Consider the following 18,288-nt stretch of genomic DNA (forward strand, 5'->3'; position numbering starts at 1 on the left):
GATCTATAAATTATGTCTCCGTAATCTAGCATGGGTCGGATGGTCATCTGAATCAGGGTTAGTTTGGCAGCTGGGGTGAAAGAGGAGCTATTACGATAGAGGAAACCAAGTCTAGATTTTACTTTAGCCTGCAGCTTTGATATGTGCTGAGAGAAGGACAGTGTACCGTCTAGCCATACTCCCAAGTACTTGTATGAGGTGACTACCTCAAGCTATAAACCCTCGGAGGTAGTAATCACACCTGTGGGGAGAGGGCCATTCTTCTTACCAAACCACATGACCTTTGTTTTGGATGTGTTCGGAACAAGGTTAAGGGTAGAGAAAGCTTGTTGGACACAAAGAAAGCTTTGTTGTAGAGCATTTAACACAAAATCCGGGGAGGGGCCAGCTGAGCATAAGACTGTATCATTTGCATATAAATGGATGAGAGCTTCCTACTGCCTGAGCTATGTTGTTGATGTAAATTGAGAAGAGTGTGGGGCCTAGGATTGAGCCTTAGGGGACTCCCTTGGTGACAGGCAGTGGCTGAGACAGCAGATGTTCTGACTTTATACATTGTGCTCTTTGAGATTGGTAGTTAGCAAACCAGGCCAAAGACCCCTCAGAGACATCAATACTCCTTAGCCGGCCCACAAGAATGGAATGGTTTGGCCAAGTCAATAAAAATAACAGCACAACATTGCTTAGAATCAAGGGCAATGGTGACAACATTGAGGACCTTTAAGGTTGCAGTGACACATCCATAACCTGAGCAGAAACCAGATTGCATACCAGAGAGAATACTATAGACATCAAGAAAGCCAGTCAGTTGATTATTGACAAGTTTTTGCAACACGTTTGATAAACAGGGCAACATAGAAATAGACCTGTAACAGTTAAATTCAGCTTGATCTCCCCCTTTAAATAAAGGATGAACCGTGGCTGCATTCCAAGCAATGGGAACCTCCCCAGAGAGGAGAGACAGGTTAAAAAGGTCAGAGATAGTCTTGGTGATGATAGGGGCAGCAAACTTAAAGATGAAAGGATCAAAACCATCTGAACCAGATGTTTTTTTGGGGTCAAGTTTCAGGAGCTCCTTTAGCACCTCGGACTCAGTGACTGCCTGCAGGGAGAAACTTTGTAGCGGGGCAGGGGAAAAAGAGTGAGAAGGATCGGGGACAATCGCATTAGAAGGGGTGGGAGATGAGGAAATGTTGGACGGGCAAGGAGGCATGGCTGAGTCAAATTGGAACCCTGACTTAATGAAGTGGTGATTAAAGAGCTTAGCCATGTGCTTCTTGTCAGTAACAACCATATCAAAAACTTTAAGGGACATAGGCAGCTGTGAGGGTTTATTCTCCAGGTCTTTAACCATTTTCCAGAACTTCTTGGGGTTAGACCCACAGAGAGAGAACTGCTCCTTAAAGTAACTAACTTTGGCCTTCCGGATAGCCTGAGTGCACTTATTTCTCATTTGCCGGAACGAGAGCCAGTCAGCCTGAGTATGCGCATGCCGAGCCTTTCGCAAAATGAAAGTCTTGAGGTGGAGTAACTTTGCAAGATCACAGTCAAACCAGGGGCTGAACCTGGTTTTATTCTCATTTTCTTTACGGGGGCGTGTTTGTTAACAATACCACTGAAAAAAAGGAGGTCCAAGCTGATTCTATACCATTTTACAGAGGCCAGTTCATGAAGGAAGGCTTGCTCATTTCTTAGTTTTTTAGCAAGTGAATATGACAAATCAGGACAGATCATTTCACTGAGCAGCCATTACAAACACAGGCTGTAAAACAATGATCACTAAGGCCATTACAGAAAACACCAGACTGATACCTATCAGGATTATTTGTGAGGATAACATCAAGAAGAGTAGCCTTTTCTGGGTGTTTGGAGTCATACCTTGTTTGATTGGTAACAATCTGATAAAGATTTAGGGAGTCCCATTTCTTTAGGACTTGGTCAAGTGGTTTAAGCATGTCACAGTTTAGGTCACCGAGCAGGACAAATTCAGACTTGGTATAGGGGGCCAGGAGAGAGTTTAGGGCAGGTAGGTACAGACTGGTGCTGATGGAGTACGATAGCACCCAGCAACAGTCAACAAAGAGCTATTTGAAAGTGTAATACTTAAAACCAGCAAATCAAATTGTTTGGGGACAGACTTTGTGGAGACAACCCGAGCACTGAAGGTGATCCTTGGTAAAGATTGCCACTCCCCCACTCTTGGAAGATCTGTCTTGCCGAAAAAAGGTTATAACCAGAAAGGTTAACATCAGTATTCAAAACACTCTTCCTTAACCATGTCTCAGTAATGACCAACACATCTGGATTGGAGCTGTGAACTGTGACAATAACTCGGACCCAGGCACAGAGGAAAAACAGCAGGCAGAGGTCAGGGCAAATCCAGAATGTTTACTGAAGTATTCACAGGAAAACCAACAAAGCAAGTGCACATGAGTACAACACAAAACAAGACTAGAGACCTGAGCAACTGGCCCAGTTCCATAGAGGAACCTAAATAGCCCTAAACCAGGTGAACCCAATAATCCCAATCAGGCTCACCTGTACACTAGAAACATAAGGGCGCCCTCCAGTGGCACCCTCAGGTATAACACTCCATGATGACCTCTAACCTTTGACAAGACCCCCCTACCCCCTCAAGGAACAGCTCCCGACGTTCCAAAATGGACCCCGGACCGTTTCTCAGGACCGTAATCCTCCCAGTCCACGAGATACTGAGACCCCCGCCGGATCTGATGCGTCGCACCGTGTAGGCTGGCTGTCGCGCTATCATGCGAGGCGGAGGTGGAGGCCGAGTGGCCGGAACAAGAGGACTGGATACCACAGGTTTGAGTCTGGAGATGTGATGAAACCTCTAACAGGAACCAACACTTTCAATTGATCCATTTTAGGTAATAAGTTTCTAGTGTTAACATGCAGAAAACCCAGGCTTTTACGGGAGCAGAAATCAGGGAAGATAATAACAGCACAAGTCAGAATTGGGGCTAGCAACAGAGGATGGGCCAGGGTGTACATGCACCTTTCCAGATATCATCAGCAGTAATACAATCAGGGCACGGCAGAGGACAGGGAGAGCTCTGCAGTGTTGATTTATGACATCTGAATGTGCGTCAGATGGAAACAAGATCATGTTGTACAGCCATTTCATCAGGTAACATGAATACAAAGCCGGGCGAGAGGTGGTTAGAATATTACGGGAGGCCAAAAGTCTGTGTAACCAATAGAGAGTCAGAGTCCTGAGTGTGGGAACAAATATAGTCTGTCCCACGGTTGGGTAAAGAAAGTTCGTCGTCAACAAAGCATGCAGGAATCATGAGGCAAAATAGCAAAATGCACAAGAAAAAAAATACAGTTGAAGTCGGAAGTTTACATACACTTAGGTTGGAGTCATTAAAACTCGTTTTTCAACCACTCCACAAATGTCTTGTTTAACAAACTATACTTTTGGCAAGTCAGTTAGGACATTTACTCTGTGCATGACACAAGGTGTCCCTGTGGATGTATTTCAAGGCCTACCTTCAAACTCAGTGCCTCTTTGCTTGACATCACGGGAAAATCAAAAGAAATCAGCCAAAACCTCATAAAAAAAAATTGTAGACCTCCACAAGTCAGGTTCACCCTTGGGAGCAATTTCCAAACACATGAAGGTACCACGTTCATCTGTACAAACAATAGTACGCAAGTATAAACACCATGGGACCACACAGCCGTCATACAGCTCAGGAAGGAGACGTGTTCTGTCTCCTAGAGATTTTTTTTTTTTTTTTTTACCTTTATTTAACTAGGCAAGTCAGTTAAGAACAAATTCTTATTTTCAATGACGGCCTAGGAACAGTGGGTTAACTGCCTGTTCAGGGGCAGAACGACAGATTTGTACCTTGTCAGCTCGGGGATTTGAACTTGCAACCTTCCAGTTACTAGTCCAACGCTCTAACCACTAGGCTACGCTGCCGCCCCAAGATGAACGTACTTTGGTGCGAAAAGTTCAAATCAATCCCAGAACAACAGCAAAGGACCTTGTGAAGATTCTGGAGGAAACAGGTACAAAAGTATCTATATCCACAGTAAAACGAGTCCTATATCGACATAACCTGAAAGGCCGCTCAGCAAGGAAGAAGCCACTGCTCCAAAACTGCCATAAAAAGCCAGACTACTGTTTGCAACTGCACATGGGGACAAAGATTGTACTTTTTTGGGGGGGGAGAAATGTCCTCTGGTCTGATGAAACAAAAATAGAGCTGTTTGGCCATAATGACCATCATTATGTTTGGAGTAAAAAGGGGGATGCTTGCATGCCGAAGCACACCATGCTTTGCTGCAGGAGGGACTGGTTCACGTCACAAAAAAGATGGCATCATGAGGCAGGAAAATTATGTGGATATATTGAAGCAACATCTCAAGACATCAGTCAGGAAGTTAAAGCTTGGTCGCAAATGGGCCTTCCAAATGGCCAAGGACCCCAAGCATACTTCCAAAGTTGTGACAAAATGGCTTAAGGACAACAAAGTCAAGGTATTGGAGTGGCCATCACACAAAGCCCTGACCTCAATCCTATAGAAAATTTGTGGGCAGAACTGAAAAAGCGTGGGCCTACATATCTGACTGTTACACCAGCTCTGTCAGAAGGAATGGACCAAAATTAACCCAACTTGTGGGAAGTTTGTGGAAGGCTACCCGAAACGTTTGACCCAAGCTAAACAATTTAAAGGCAACTTCTGACCCACTGGGAATGTGATGAAAGAAATAAAAGCTGAAAGAAATAATAATTCTCTCTACTATTATTCTGACATTTCACATTCTTAAAATAAAGTGGTGATCCTAACTGACCTAAGACAGGGAATTTTTACTTGGATTAAATGTCAGGAATTGTGAAAAACTGAATTTAAATGTATTTGGCTAAGGTGTATGTAAACTTCCGACTTCATCTGTATATAATGACTTGGGGCTAGCAAATAGTAAGTTCACAGTCACTCGCCCCAACAGTGCATGTGTGCTGGAGGCGAGCAAGAGAGAGAGGGGGCCCGGGAGAGAGAAGGGGGGGGAGACAGGCCAGGGCAGACGGTGAACAGATCGCCAGGTGGAATCCAAGCAGCAGTGCAGCAGGCTATATAGATGGTAATCACCAGAAACCGAAGCCCAATTTATTATACTGTAACCATCCAGAGACAGCTTGTATTACTAACTACCTCAGCGACCCAATTTGTCATTCCTTTTACATCTACACCACTCAGGTGTGAGAGGATGGATTCCACCAGCCAATCACATTATCCACGACATCCTCCTCCATCCTCCCATTTAATCAAGTCATGAAATAAGATTAAGATTTAACACTGCCTGGAAAATGTATTGTTTCATGTGTCATGTACACATATCCTGATGTCCAACGTTATCTGTCTATTCGACAGGGGCTTATGTGTGAAAAGGTTCTCTAACATACCGGATTACATTTTAATAGGCACCTGAGAAGTAGTCCGTTTGAATAATTCAACGGTCTTTTCAAACGGCAGCCGTGAAATCTGTCGAGGTACTACGCTCGCCTGATTTCACAGCGTGTTAACAATGAGGACACGTGATATTATTTAAGAGCCAGACGAGGAGAAGTGACACCTGTCACTAATTGATTATTACTCTATGGCACTAAGAGACAATCACCATTAGCCCCAAAGCAAAATAAACAAAAACGAATAAGAAAGACCGAAAGCAAACAAAATATCATGAATAATGTGGGGAAAAAAACAAAATATTGTTTACTCTATCGACCATGGATTTTTTTCCCTTCAATATTCAAGGTTGAGTGTAAAACACTGAGTCTCAATGTCCTTGAATCTCCCTATGTGTATAATTGGTTTGTTAAGTGTTTAGTTTTTTGTGTGGACCAGTTACAGACTAGCTGTTGTCACAGACAGACTAGCTGTTGTCACAGACTATCAGGGACCTGAATCAAGGACTAAACTCTGACCTGTAGGCGAAAAGCACATAGTCTTTGATGGAGTTGTGGGAGACCAGTACGGAATGGTCTTTATGGATGGGGTCACAGTCCAGGGTAATGTTGACACAACACAGTAGAGAGCAGGACGAGACCAGGTCGAACACCTGAGAGGTTACAGAGATGTCAATCAATCAATCATAACAAATATCCGATGTCAAGCCCTGAACATAAACAATTAGCGTTTATGTTGCTTATGCTGATGTGATAATATATTGGACTATTGCAATACCTTCACCAGGTGACTTCCATCATAGAAGGCTACCAGCAGCTGTCCGTCACAGGCGGTGGTTACCACAGGAACGTCCAAAGAGTCACTCTCGGAGTAGATCACTTTCCCAGAATCCACCTCTCTGACCTGCAGACTCTGTCCCATGCGAACCACCAGGACCCTGTCCTCCAGACAGAGAGTGAGGGAGTCTCCCACCATGCCCCCCACTCCCTCCAGAGTCCTCACGGCGCGCCCCAGCTCCAGGTCCCACACCTTCAGGGTGCCGTCCCCATCGCAGGTGGCTGCCACCAGACCCCTCTGTCCCCTGGTCAGGGCCGTTACTATGGACGTGTGGCCTGGAGCAGAGCCAGAGGAAAAGGCATTCATCATGCCATTTACCTAGAATGGCATATGATAACATAACAACCATGTCTTACCGTTTGTGATAGTTATTTACCTGCCAGCAGGGTGTGTGGGATCTCTCCTGGGGGCACCAGAAAGCTGTAGGAGGGCACCAGGACTGGCAGAGAGGAACGGGCACACTGGGCCAGCAGGGCATGCAGGTAGCTAAACTTCTGTGGGTCACCTGGTATGAACACAAAACACTGACAGAGAGCAGGCCATACAGCTGGAACCTCGTATCAAAGCTTTTTTTTTTTTTTTTTTAACTCATCCATTTGAGATGTTGAGCCACTTTATCCATCCGTGACAGTTGTAAGGGAGGTGAAGTGTACCTGGAGCCACGGGGAGGTCTTCCGCAACTATCTGTCCCAGACGGCCCATAACCTGGGAGGCTAGCTGGCAGGGGTCCTGGAGCAGCACGGTCCTGGAGAGCTCCAGAGTAGCAGCCAACACCTCCATATCTACCAACTCCCTGACGGACGGACGGGGGGGGGGGGGGGGGGCAGTGAGGGGAATGAAATGTGAGAGTGGAGCGGAACAAAGAGAGAGAGGACGCACATCACTTATCTCAAACATACAGAATCAAACAGCAACTCAAAAGAAGTATCTAACAGAGAACCTACTTCTCTGGCAGCACGACGCCCTTCAGGTCCTCTTGTACATGGAGCACAGACAGACCCCAGGCCTTGTGCAGCAGGAACTCATAGTTAAACACACACTCAGACAGGAAGGCCAGTATCTGGCCTGACCGAACGAGGTGGTAGGGCAGGCCATGGAGCTTTCTGAGGTTAAACACATAACTTTTTGTCGAGTCCTCCTCCAGTGTCCACGCCAGCGGCTGAAATATGTTTCTGTGTTGGCTATCCGTACCCCGGAAGTAGTCTGCGTAGTTTGCGTGTAGAACCATGCGGGAATCGTCCGTTTTGAGGTATCGTTTCACACACACCCTACCCAGCTCGGAGTGGGTCCAGCGGTAGACCCACGTCCCGTCTGTCTCCGCCTCCGTCAGGTGACTCCCAAGGTCTCGTCTCAGCCGCGCCCACAGCACGCACGGCACCCTGGGAAGGCTGGAGGAGGAAGTGGAGGATGAATGGGAGAGCGATACTTCCTGCAGAACCTTCCCATCTCTCCCCAGCAGGTCCAGTAGCTCCTAATGATCATAATAATAATAACTATAATAATAACAACAAAAACAATAACAATTATAACAACAACAATAATAAAACCTACAATAATAATAATAGCAATAATAATAACAATAACAACAACAATAATAGTAACAATAACAACAATAATAATAACAATAATACACCCTACAATAACAATAACAACAACAATAATAATAATAACAATAATAATAGCAATAATAAAACCTACAATAATAATAACAAGAACAACAACAGTAATAACAATAACAATAATAATAACAACAACAATAATAACAATAATAATAACAATAACAAAACCTACAATAATAATAACAACAACAACTATAATAACAATAATAAAACCTACAATAATAACTATAATAATAATATAATAATATAATAAATAATATAATAAAACGTACAATACTAATAACTACACTCATAATTACAATAATAACAAATATTAATAACTAGAATAATAACCTTAAACTATAATAATAATAATAAATAATAACCATAATAATATCAATAATAATAACAATCATAATATCAAAAATAATAATAACAATAAAACTATAAAAATAATAAATTAGAATATCAATTATAATAATACTAACAATAATAATAACTATAACAATAATAATAACTATAACAACAATAATAATAACAATAACAATTATAATAACAATAACTATAATAATAATAAACTATAATAATATCAATAACAATAGCAATTATAACAACAACAACAATAACATATGTAGAATAGAATAGCTTGATTTTTCTCAAGATCATTTTTCGATTTGAAATTCAAATCCCAGTACTTGAGGTACAATTGAAGACAATGTCCAGCCATGTGATTGGTCTGGCTCTCTACTTCTGTTGTTATTCCATGTGCTCACAGCTCTTTACATTCTCCTTCACTACCAATGTGTTTCACCCACCTCTTCCGTGACGCCCCCTCTGGAGAGTGATATAACCGCGGCGGCCCGTCCCACCAGCTGCTCCCCGTGGACCCTCTCCAAGCAAGCCAGCAGGCCTACGTAGAGCCCTTCCAGGTCGGGTGGGAGGCCTAGGCTGCCCTGGGGGGAGAAGGAGCTCCAGAGGACGGACTCAGCATAGACAGCCTCCAGGTAGAGAGGGGAGGGACAGGAAAGGCAGGCCTGGAGGAGAAGCTGCCACTGCCAGTCCTGGAGCCTGCGGTGGTCAGTCTGGAGTTGATGTTTTAGATTCTTAGTGATGTCATCAGGACTGAGGGGTGGTAGGGACAGGACAGTGGGCTGGGCTGACTTCTGGATAGGGAAGGGACGGAGAATTTCATAATCAGTTTGATACTAGCATCATGACAGAGGGTTTTAGATAGAACATATACCTGAATGGTACCTGTCAGGATGTCTCACATACAGTAACTTAGCAACACGCAGGCCCCACCCATCTGAGGATCTCGCCTTTTCAACCATCTATTTCCTGTATTTGAGGGGTGCAAAATCCACTTGTCACTTAAATCTCGCTGGATTGATTGCTTTCATTTTACTCTGGCGACTCTTCCCACTCTTGCTTGTGCCACTCGTTTTTTCCCGTTAATGTAACGACCACGGAAACGTTTGTATTGACCAATCAAACACACCCCGGTTATGGCCCGAAATGGACTCAATGGAATACAATAGTTTTCCGTTGCATCTATGAGAAAGTTAACGCTTGGTCTGGGATTTAACGTCTCGATACTTACATCACAAGAAATAGAAGAAAGATATCTTTATTTAGGTGGGTGTTGATTTTTTTTTTTGCAATGAAAAGTTTTTTTAATACATTTGAAATGTTTACAAATTAGATGCACTGAAATAAAAGCATTTTATCCCGCAAAGGAACACTCAGATTATTGTGACATTATGTCTGATCTCACAAACAATGAAAAGTATGTACATATACTGTAGGTGTAACCTATTTTAAATTCCGTGGGTATTCTTCTCTTGACACACTTGTTGAAGTATGCAAGAGAACGTGACAAGTACAGTAATGAATCATTAATGAGGCAGTCTAGACAGCGCAGTTTATGATAGGCCCTAGACCAGGGGTGTCAAACATACGGCCCGCGGGCTGGAACCGGCCCCCAAGGAGGTTCGATCAGGCCCGCAGGATAATTTGAAAGTGGAAAAATAGCATAAAAGACATGGAATTAATATTTTTAATTCGCTGCAATTCATGGATTATCCGCTAAGGGGCGCACTCTTTCCATCAGAGTAGAAGACAAGCCGCATCACTGAGACAGACTGAAAACAGCAGACGGTATCAATGCGCCATCTGCTGCTTGTTACGACGTTGTTAATACCTTGGTCTCTACCTCTCCGCTACACCCTCATTAGCCAAAATGTCGTTATCCAAACGGAGAAAAGTAGATAAGGAGTGTAGAATTTTCAAAGAAAAATGGACCACGTCCTATTTATTTACAGAGATGCACGGAAAACCTTCGTGCTTGGTGTGTTTGCAACAAGTTTCGGTATTGAAGGAATATAATATTCGACGCCACTACGAGACTCATCACAGCGAAAAATATGACGGCTTGCAAGGACAACTGAGAAGAGATAAGATTAACGAATTGCTGGCGGGTCTAAGGAAACAGCAGTCAACTTTCATCCAGAGCCGAGAAGTCAGTGAAGCAGCGGTAAAAGCCAGCTACCTAATTTAACAAATACAAGTCCAGACTAGACTAACACCTTTAAAATGCTGCCTTAGATACTGTTTGCATTGAAAGAATACAGCTCTGTGAAGATGAATCCTTACTGTGGTGATTTAAAAAATGTGCACTTTAATGTTAGTCAGCAGCTTCAAAACAAAAGTTGTGTGATGGAATTCTACTGTTCATACAACTCCATAAATTTTCAGTATGTATTGTATGTGTATGTATGTTTCATGTATGAAGTTTACAGATTTACAGGACAGGCGAACACTTTCTTCATTACACATTTAAAATCACTCTCCTTAGTTTGTAAGGTGTACGCAGTGATTACATTTAGATTTTATATGCGTATGTGTAAGTGGTTTAAAAATTCCTTTCTTTAAAAGTCTCATTTAATCTTAAAGTGCATTACTATATTTTTCAGTACCAATTAAAGTTTTGTGCCTTTGTACAATCAGTGGGATCAGTTGCAATGCATATTTGTGAATGATAAAAGTAAATTGCACATTTGTCTAAGGAAATATGAGGTGTTTCATGAAATGTTTTGTAAAAGGATAGTTCATTAAATTTCAATATTTTCCTAATGTTCTTGTGCTTCTTTACACCAAAACAAAGGAAAGACATGATATTTTGGTTATTTATAGCAGAGTATGGTATAATTTTAATGGTCCGGCCCACTTGACATCTCCCTAGGCCGTATGTGTCCCACGATGCGAAATGAGTTTGACACCCCTGCCCTAGACAAAGGAAGTGTTTGGTGGTTGAAGCTCTGTTCCACCCCTTTATGTTAATGTATTCATTTATGAAAATACACCCAGTGAAGATGAGGCACAGGTCCTTTTTCCTAGTATTTCAAAATAAAAAATAAAATACCTGATATACAAAAATAGTATATATACACACACGAGTGCTTTATAAGAAAATAAATGTGACATTTTACAATAAATTGAATATCTGAATTCCCACCAAAATGACAGAATTTTGCCATTATTTGTCCATGCCAATACAATGTTTATGTGAAATAAATGATGAATTTAAACAATTCTAAATATTTGGAGTATCTTCATCCATTGTCCAACTGTTGCATTTTATCAGAATTGTATTTTAATGACCGTTGCCACAGTAACTGCACACCTGTACAGCAGCGTTCCTCCCAATTAGAAAGTGACAAGAGATAAGGTGGGCAGCCTAAGTAATGGTAGGATAAACACTGTTGTACAGTATCTTTGTCAACCTGTCCTGACCTGCAGGGTGTGGGCGCAGGCCGAGTCTGTGGTGGCAGACAGGATGAGGTGGACGTGTGGGGGGAGAGGTGTAAACAGCCAGGAGACGTCTGCTCCGTGCTCCTCAGAGAGAGCATCTATCCCGTCCAGCACAAGGATTACGGGGCTGTCCGCCTTTACCTGACCCAGCAGGGAGTGGAACTCATTCACCAACTGAGGGAGACCCTGGGTTGAATGGACACAGAATGATTTAGGTCATTTAATGTTTGTATTCAATGTGTTTTCATGTTTGTACCTATATTTTTGGTCTATGGACATAACGTTTGTGGTATAAAATGCCAAAATGTGGTTTCGGGGTGAAGTATCCCTTTACAGCTGACTAATATGAGCATTTTACCTTCTCGTCTATTCTATCAAGACAGCATTCGTACTCTTCTATATGGGAATTGCATTGGTTGAAATAAGATGATAGATAACGTATATGTCAGAGGTAGCTACCTCAGAGAGATCAGTGTGGTAGCTGTAGTTCTCAGCCAGCTGAACACACAGGTTCTGGAGAACCAGGCGCACATTCCTACTCTCCCCCGTCAGGCCCACGAAACACACCAGCACCTTCACAGCTCTGAGAGGGAGAACATGCAAGTCCAGTTTGTGAGCACTACAGAGTCTTTCATATACACTCGGTCACAGGAATAGTATGGTTTGCTTATCACACCAAGCAGTATGGATTCCAGAGAGCGCTTCAATTCTTGACTTAGGATCATATCGTATTCTTAAACTGATATAAGTGCAAAATACCTTAACATTTTTACAAACATTTCCCATTGATGCCACCCCTCACCCAGTAATCCAGGAGGGAGCGAGGTGTGCCAGTCTGGCCATGGTGGTGCTCTTGCCCCAGCCAGGGGGACCCAGTAGGAGGATAGGTCTGAGAGAAGACCTTTCCTCCACAGCCCTCCTCATCTCACCCAGGAAGCCATCTCTCAACACATGGTGATTTTCCCTGGAGAGAGACTAGTCACGATGATATCAAACCACTTTGAAGCTAGCCTGGTTTGAGATCTGTTTGCGCTCTCTTGCCAGCTCGTAATGGTGCAATATTTGGCATGACAAATTGACCATAGGAGTTGGCACAAACATACAGTAACTGAAACCAGGCAACTTAGAAGCATGCAGGTGACCATTCTAAATTGAAGAAAACCAAACCGGAGACTTACAGAGTGTGTCCATGGTTAACATGGCGTTGGATCTCCTCCTGTATCCTCATTCTAGATGCTTCTCTCCGTCTGACGTCAAAGGAGCCTTTGACTTTGTTCCCCTTCATGACTCTGGAGTACGGGGGGGGGGGGGGGGGGGGGGGGGGGGGGGGGGGGACAGCTCGACTCAACATTTATGCCATCAGTTAACTGTTACGCAATAATCTTTGAGGGCCAACATAATGACAGATATACGTGTAACCATGTGATAAACATGTCATATAGTTCCAATATACTTTATTACATGTGTTATATATGTATTTATTTGTCTCTCACTTGTTCAGAGAGTTGATGACAGTCCTCTGGAAGTGAGAGGAGATGTGTTCTGTGTAGAACTGTTGGGATCGGTTATGTTTGGGGTTCAGGCCCTTCCTTCCCCAGTCCACGTTACGCTCATAGATGTTGGTGTGGCGCAACTTTTTGAGGAAAGAAAGGGCAATGTGTCAGTGGAGGCGCCTCGAAGGAAGAAGGGGAGAACCATCTTCCTCAGTGAATAAAATAAAATAAAAATTGTGAAACATTTTCAAAGTTGTGCTGTTTATATAAAACTATACTAAGTAAATTCACATCACCAAATAATTGATTAAAACACACTGTTTTGCTATACAAGTCTACAGTAGCACCATGGTGTAGCTGGAGGACAGCTAGCTTCCGTCCTCCTCTGGGTACATTGGCTTCAGTACAAAACCTAGGAGGTTCATGGTTCTCGCCTCTTTCCATAGACTTTCACAGTAATTATGATAACTTCAGGAGGACGTCCTCTAACCTATCAGAGCTCTTACAGCCTGAACTGAAATGCTGTCCACCCAATCTAAGGATCAGAGAATGAATCTAGTACTGAAAGCATAAGCTACAGCTAGCTAGCACTGCAGTGCATAACATTTGGTAAATAGTTGAACAGATTTGAACAAATTATTTCTTAAAAAATGAATAAGAAGCAAGAGAGGGAGAGAGAGATCAAGAGAGGGCTAGCTATAGCTCACTTTCACTTACTTAGCGAGCGAATGTAGCTAGCTAGTTTAGCCTATGCAAACACCAGGCTCAAACAGAGAAGGATGCTAAGTTAGCTAACAGGCTATGGTGATCCAATACTGGAACTCTTCCAAGTCAAGGTAAGCTTTTGGTTTCTATTAATTTATTGCCACTGGGGCCTGCCGGTGTAACTGCTAAACTGTTTGCTGACTGTACAATGTACTGCGTGATTGTACCGGGTTTACTAACGCGTTAGTTCTAGAGGCTGTGTGTAGCGGTTTGGCTAGGAAAGTTTTTTTTCGAGCCTGGTCACAGACAGCTGATGTGTTGTGCACTGAAGTCCACAAGCGAAGGGAAAAGTTGAGGGGAGGAGAGCGTGTAGATGCGAGAAGGAATACAACGAGCAAAGTGATCATGCGGTTTGTATGTGGCTGCTATGAAAGTGAACGGTGTTTGCGTGTAATCAGGGGTGTATTCATTTCGCCAATTATGTTGAAAAACGTTTCTTAAACAGAAGCAAACGTAACGAAGTGGGGATAAACGTACCTGAATTTGTCCAACTATAAACTCTTGTTTGCAACTGTTGGACTAATGATTACACACTAGATCAGCTAGAAGCAGGCGACTGTGTGCAAGGCAGTATTAAATGTGTCACTGTCGGCCTCCTTGATTACTCAAATGTTTCTCTCGACCTGAGCTGTGCACCTATGTTGTAAACTAATTTGTAGGCTAGGTTGTAACAACCTCATGATGGGTATAAGACAAATTCAAGTATCATATAGTAGCCTAAACCTGTTGATGTAACATTGAACTGGGTGAATGGAATATGAATGACAATCATCCAATATGCTGTAATAGAATTTTGCATCCTGTAGCACAAACTCCAAAATGTTCTGGGACACTGTAAAGTCCACGGAGAACAAGAGCACCCCCATTTCTCTTTCACCCAAATCCAGATAGCCGATGTTCTGAAAGAGCTGCAAAATCTGGACGCCTACAAATCAGCAGGGGTAGAAAATCAGGACCCTCTCTTTCTAAAATTATCCGCAGTAATTGTTACTAGCCTGTTCAAACTCTCGTATCATCTGAGATCCCTAAAGATTGGGAAGCTGCCGCTGTCATCCCCCTTGTCAAAAGGGGGAGACACTCTAGACCCAAACTGTTACAGACCTATACCTATTCTACCTTGCCTTTCTAAAGTCTTTGAAAGCCAAGTTAACAAACAGATCACCGACCATTTTGAATCCAACCGTACCTTCTCCACTATGCGATCTGGTTTCTGAGCTGGTCATGGGTGCAACCTCAGCCACGCTTAAGGTCCTAAGCCATCGATAAAAGACAATACTGTGCAGCCGTATTCATCGACCTGGACAAGGCTTTCGACTCTGTCAATCACCACATTCTTATTGGCAGACTCAACAGCCTTGGTTTCTCAAATGACTGCCTTGCCTGGTTCACCAAGTACTTCTCTGACAGAGTTCAGTGTGTCAAATCAGAGGGCCTGTTGTCCGGACCTCTGGCAGTCTCTATGGGGGTGCCACAGGGTTCAATTCTCGGGCCGACTCTTGTCTCTGTATACATCAATGATGTCGCTCTTGCTGTTGGTGATTCTCTGATCCACCTCTACGCACACGACACCATTCTGTATACTTCTGGCCCTTCTTTGGACACTGTGTTCACAAACCTCCAAACGAGCTTCAATGCCATACAACACTCCTTCCGTGGCCTCCAACTGCTCTTTAAAGCAAGTAAAACTAAATGCATGCTCTTCAAACGATCACTGCCCGAACCCACCCGCGCGTCTAGCATCACTACTCTGGACGGTTCTGACTTAGAATATGTGGACAACTGTAAATACCTAGCTGTCTGGCTATACTTTAAGCTCTCCTTCCAGACACATATTAAGCATCTCCAATCCAAAATTAAATCTAGAATCAGATTCCTATTTCGCAACAAAGCATCCTTCTCTCATGCTGCCAAACATACCCTCGTAGAACTGACTATCATACCGATCCTTGACTTCGGCGATGTCATTTACAAAATAGCCTCCAACACTCTACTCAGCAAATTGGATGTAGTCTATCACAGTGCCATCCCTTTTGTCACCAAAGCCCCAAATATACTACCCACCACTGTGACCTGTATGCTCTCGTTGGCTGGCCCTCGCTTCATATTCGTTGTCAAACCCACTGGCTCCAGGTCATCTATAAGTTTTTGCTAGGTAAAGCCCCGCCTTATCTCAGCTCACTGGTCACCATAGCAGCACCCACCTGTAGCACGCACTCCAGCAGGTATTTTTCACTGGTCATCCCCAAAGCCAACTCCTACTTTGGCCGCCTTTCCTTCCAGTTCTCTGCTGCCAATGACTGGAACGAATTGCAAAAATCACTGAAGCTGGAGTCTTATATCTCACTCACTAACTTTAAGCATCAGCTGTCAGAGCAGCTTACCGATCATTGCTCCTGTACACAGCCCATCTGTAAATAGCCCACCCACCCAACTACCTCATCCCCATATTGTTTTTTTTGCTCCTTTGCACCCCAGTATCTCTACTTGCACATTCATATTCTGTACATCTATCATTCCAGTGTTTAACTGCTAAATTGTAATTATTTAGCCACTATGGCCTATTATTGCCTTACCTCCCTAATCTTACTACATTTGCACACACTGTATATAGATTTTTCTATTGTGTTATTGACTGTACGTTTGTTTATTCCATGTGTAACTGTGTTGCTTGTGTCGCTGTCACGTTCCTGACCTATTTCTGTTAGTTTGTTATATGTGTTAGTTGGTCAGGACGTGAGTTTGGGTGGGCATTCTATGTTTTCTGTTTCTATGTTGGTTTATGGGTTGCCTGGTATGGCTCTTAATTAGAGGCAGGTGTTTGGCGTTCCTCTAATTAAGAGTCATATTTAGGTAGGTTGTTTCACAGTGTTCGTTGTGGGTGGTTGTCTCCTGTGTCAGTGTTTGTCGCACCATACGGGACTGTTCGGTTTGTTTGTTCATCGCCATTTTATGTGTAGGCTATTTTCCCTGTTCGTGCGTTCTTCGTGTTTATGTGAGTTCGTCGTCCAGGTCTGTCTACACCGTTTGTTGTTTTGTTAGTTTTAGTCGAGTTCGTGTTTTCGTGTTTTCTTTAATAAATTATGTGTTCACAACCCGCTGCGCCTTGGTTCCATCACTACTCCACCTCTTCGGTGGAAGAGGAGGAGGACCACCGTTACAGAACCACCCACCGATCCAGAACCAAGCGGCGTGAGTTCGAGCAGGATTATACACGGGACTACTGGACTTGGGAGGATGAGCTGGATGGAAAAGGTCCTTGGGCTCAACCAGGGGAATATCGCCGCCCCAAAGCTGAGCTGGAGGCAGCAAAAGCAGAGAGGCGGAGATATGAGGAGGCAGCAAGGAGACGTGGCTGGAAGCCCGAGAGGAGACCCCAAAAATTTCTTGGGGGGGGGCTAAGAGGTAGTGGGCCGAGGGCAGGTAGGAGACCTGCGCCCACTTCCCAGGCTTACCATGGAGAGCGGGAGTACGGGCAGACACCGTGTTACGCAGTAGAGCGCACGGTGTCTCCTGTACGAGTGCATAGCCCAGTGCGGGTTATTCCACCTCCCCGCACTGGTAGGGCTAGATTGGGCATTGAGCCAGGTGTCATGAGGCCGGCTCAACGCGTCTGGTCTCCAGTGCGTCTTCTCGGGCTGGCTTACAGGGCACCAGCCTTACGCATGGTGTCCCCGGTTCGCCTACATAGCCCGGTGCGGGTTATTCCACCTCCCCGCACTGGTCGGGCGACGGGGAGCATTCAACCAGGTAAGGTTGGGCAGGCTCGGTGCTCAAGGGAGCCAGTACGCCTGCACGGTCCGATATTTCCGGCACTACCTCCCAGCCCCAGCCCAGTACCACCAGTGCCTACACTACGCACCAGGCTTCCAGTGCGTTTTCAGAGCCCTGTTCCTCCTCCACGCACTCTCCTGATGGTGCGTGTCTCCAGCCCAGTGACTCCAGTTCCGGCACCGCGCACTAAGCCACCTGTGCGTCTCCTAAGTCCTGTGCACACTGTTGTTTCTCCCCGCACTCGTCCTGAGGTGCGTGCCCTCAGTCCGGTACCACGCACCAGGCCTATAGTGCGCTTCGAGAGGTCAGTGTGCCCTGTCCCTGCTCCCCGCACTAGGCTTGAAGTGCGTCTCCTCAGTCAGGTGCCTCCAGTTCCGGCACCACGCACCAAGCCTACAGTGTGTCTCAGCCGGCCAGAGTCTGCCGTCTGCCCAACGGCGCATGAACTGCCTGTCTGCCATGAGCCTGCAAAGCTGCCCGTCTGCCATGAGCCTACAGAGCCTTCCGCCAGACAGGAGCAGCCAAAGCCTTCCGCCAGACAGGAGCAGTCTGAGCCATCCGTCTTTGCAGCGCCAT

At 44.4% G+C, this 18,288-nt stretch overlaps 1 protein-coding gene across 8 annotated transcripts in view; it reads right to left on the reverse strand.

Moving 5' to 3' along the window:
• LOC129865944 (NACHT and WD repeat domain-containing protein 2-like) overlaps positions 1-18,288 on the reverse strand; it is a 35,903-nt gene that overhangs the window by 10,848 nt on the left and 6,767 nt on the right. For all 8 annotated transcript variants that reach the window (XR_008761438.1, XM_055939038.1, XM_055939043.1 and 5 more), the window contains 11 exons: positions 13,177-13,316; positions 12,862-12,972; positions 12,486-12,647; positions 12,143-12,266; positions 11,666-11,869; positions 8,689-9,036; positions 7,220-7,746; positions 6,929-7,068; positions 6,652-6,780; positions 6,216-6,550; positions 5,957-6,090 (listed from right to left, as the gene is read on the reverse strand). Coding sequence is in view for 7 of the 8 variants with exons in the window: in XM_055939038.1 (XP_055795013.1) it covers positions 5,957-6,090; positions 6,216-6,550; positions 6,652-6,780; positions 6,929-7,068; positions 7,220-7,746; positions 8,689-9,036; positions 11,666-11,869; positions 12,143-12,266; positions 12,486-12,647; positions 12,862-12,972; positions 13,177-13,316 (2,354 nt within the window). In the remaining variant the exon portion in view is untranslated. The remainder of the gene's footprint in view (positions 1-5,956; positions 6,091-6,215; positions 6,551-6,651; positions 6,781-6,928; positions 7,069-7,219; positions 7,747-8,688; positions 9,037-11,665; positions 11,870-12,142; positions 12,267-12,485; positions 12,648-12,861; positions 12,973-13,176; positions 13,317-18,288) is intronic.

Source organism: Salvelinus fontinalis, chromosome 11, assembly GCF_029448725.1.
Source record: "Salvelinus fontinalis isolate EN_2023a chromosome 11, ASM2944872v1, whole genome shotgun sequence".
Lineage (NCBI taxonomy): Eukaryota > Metazoa > Chordata > Actinopteri > Salmoniformes > Salmonidae > Salvelinus > Salvelinus fontinalis.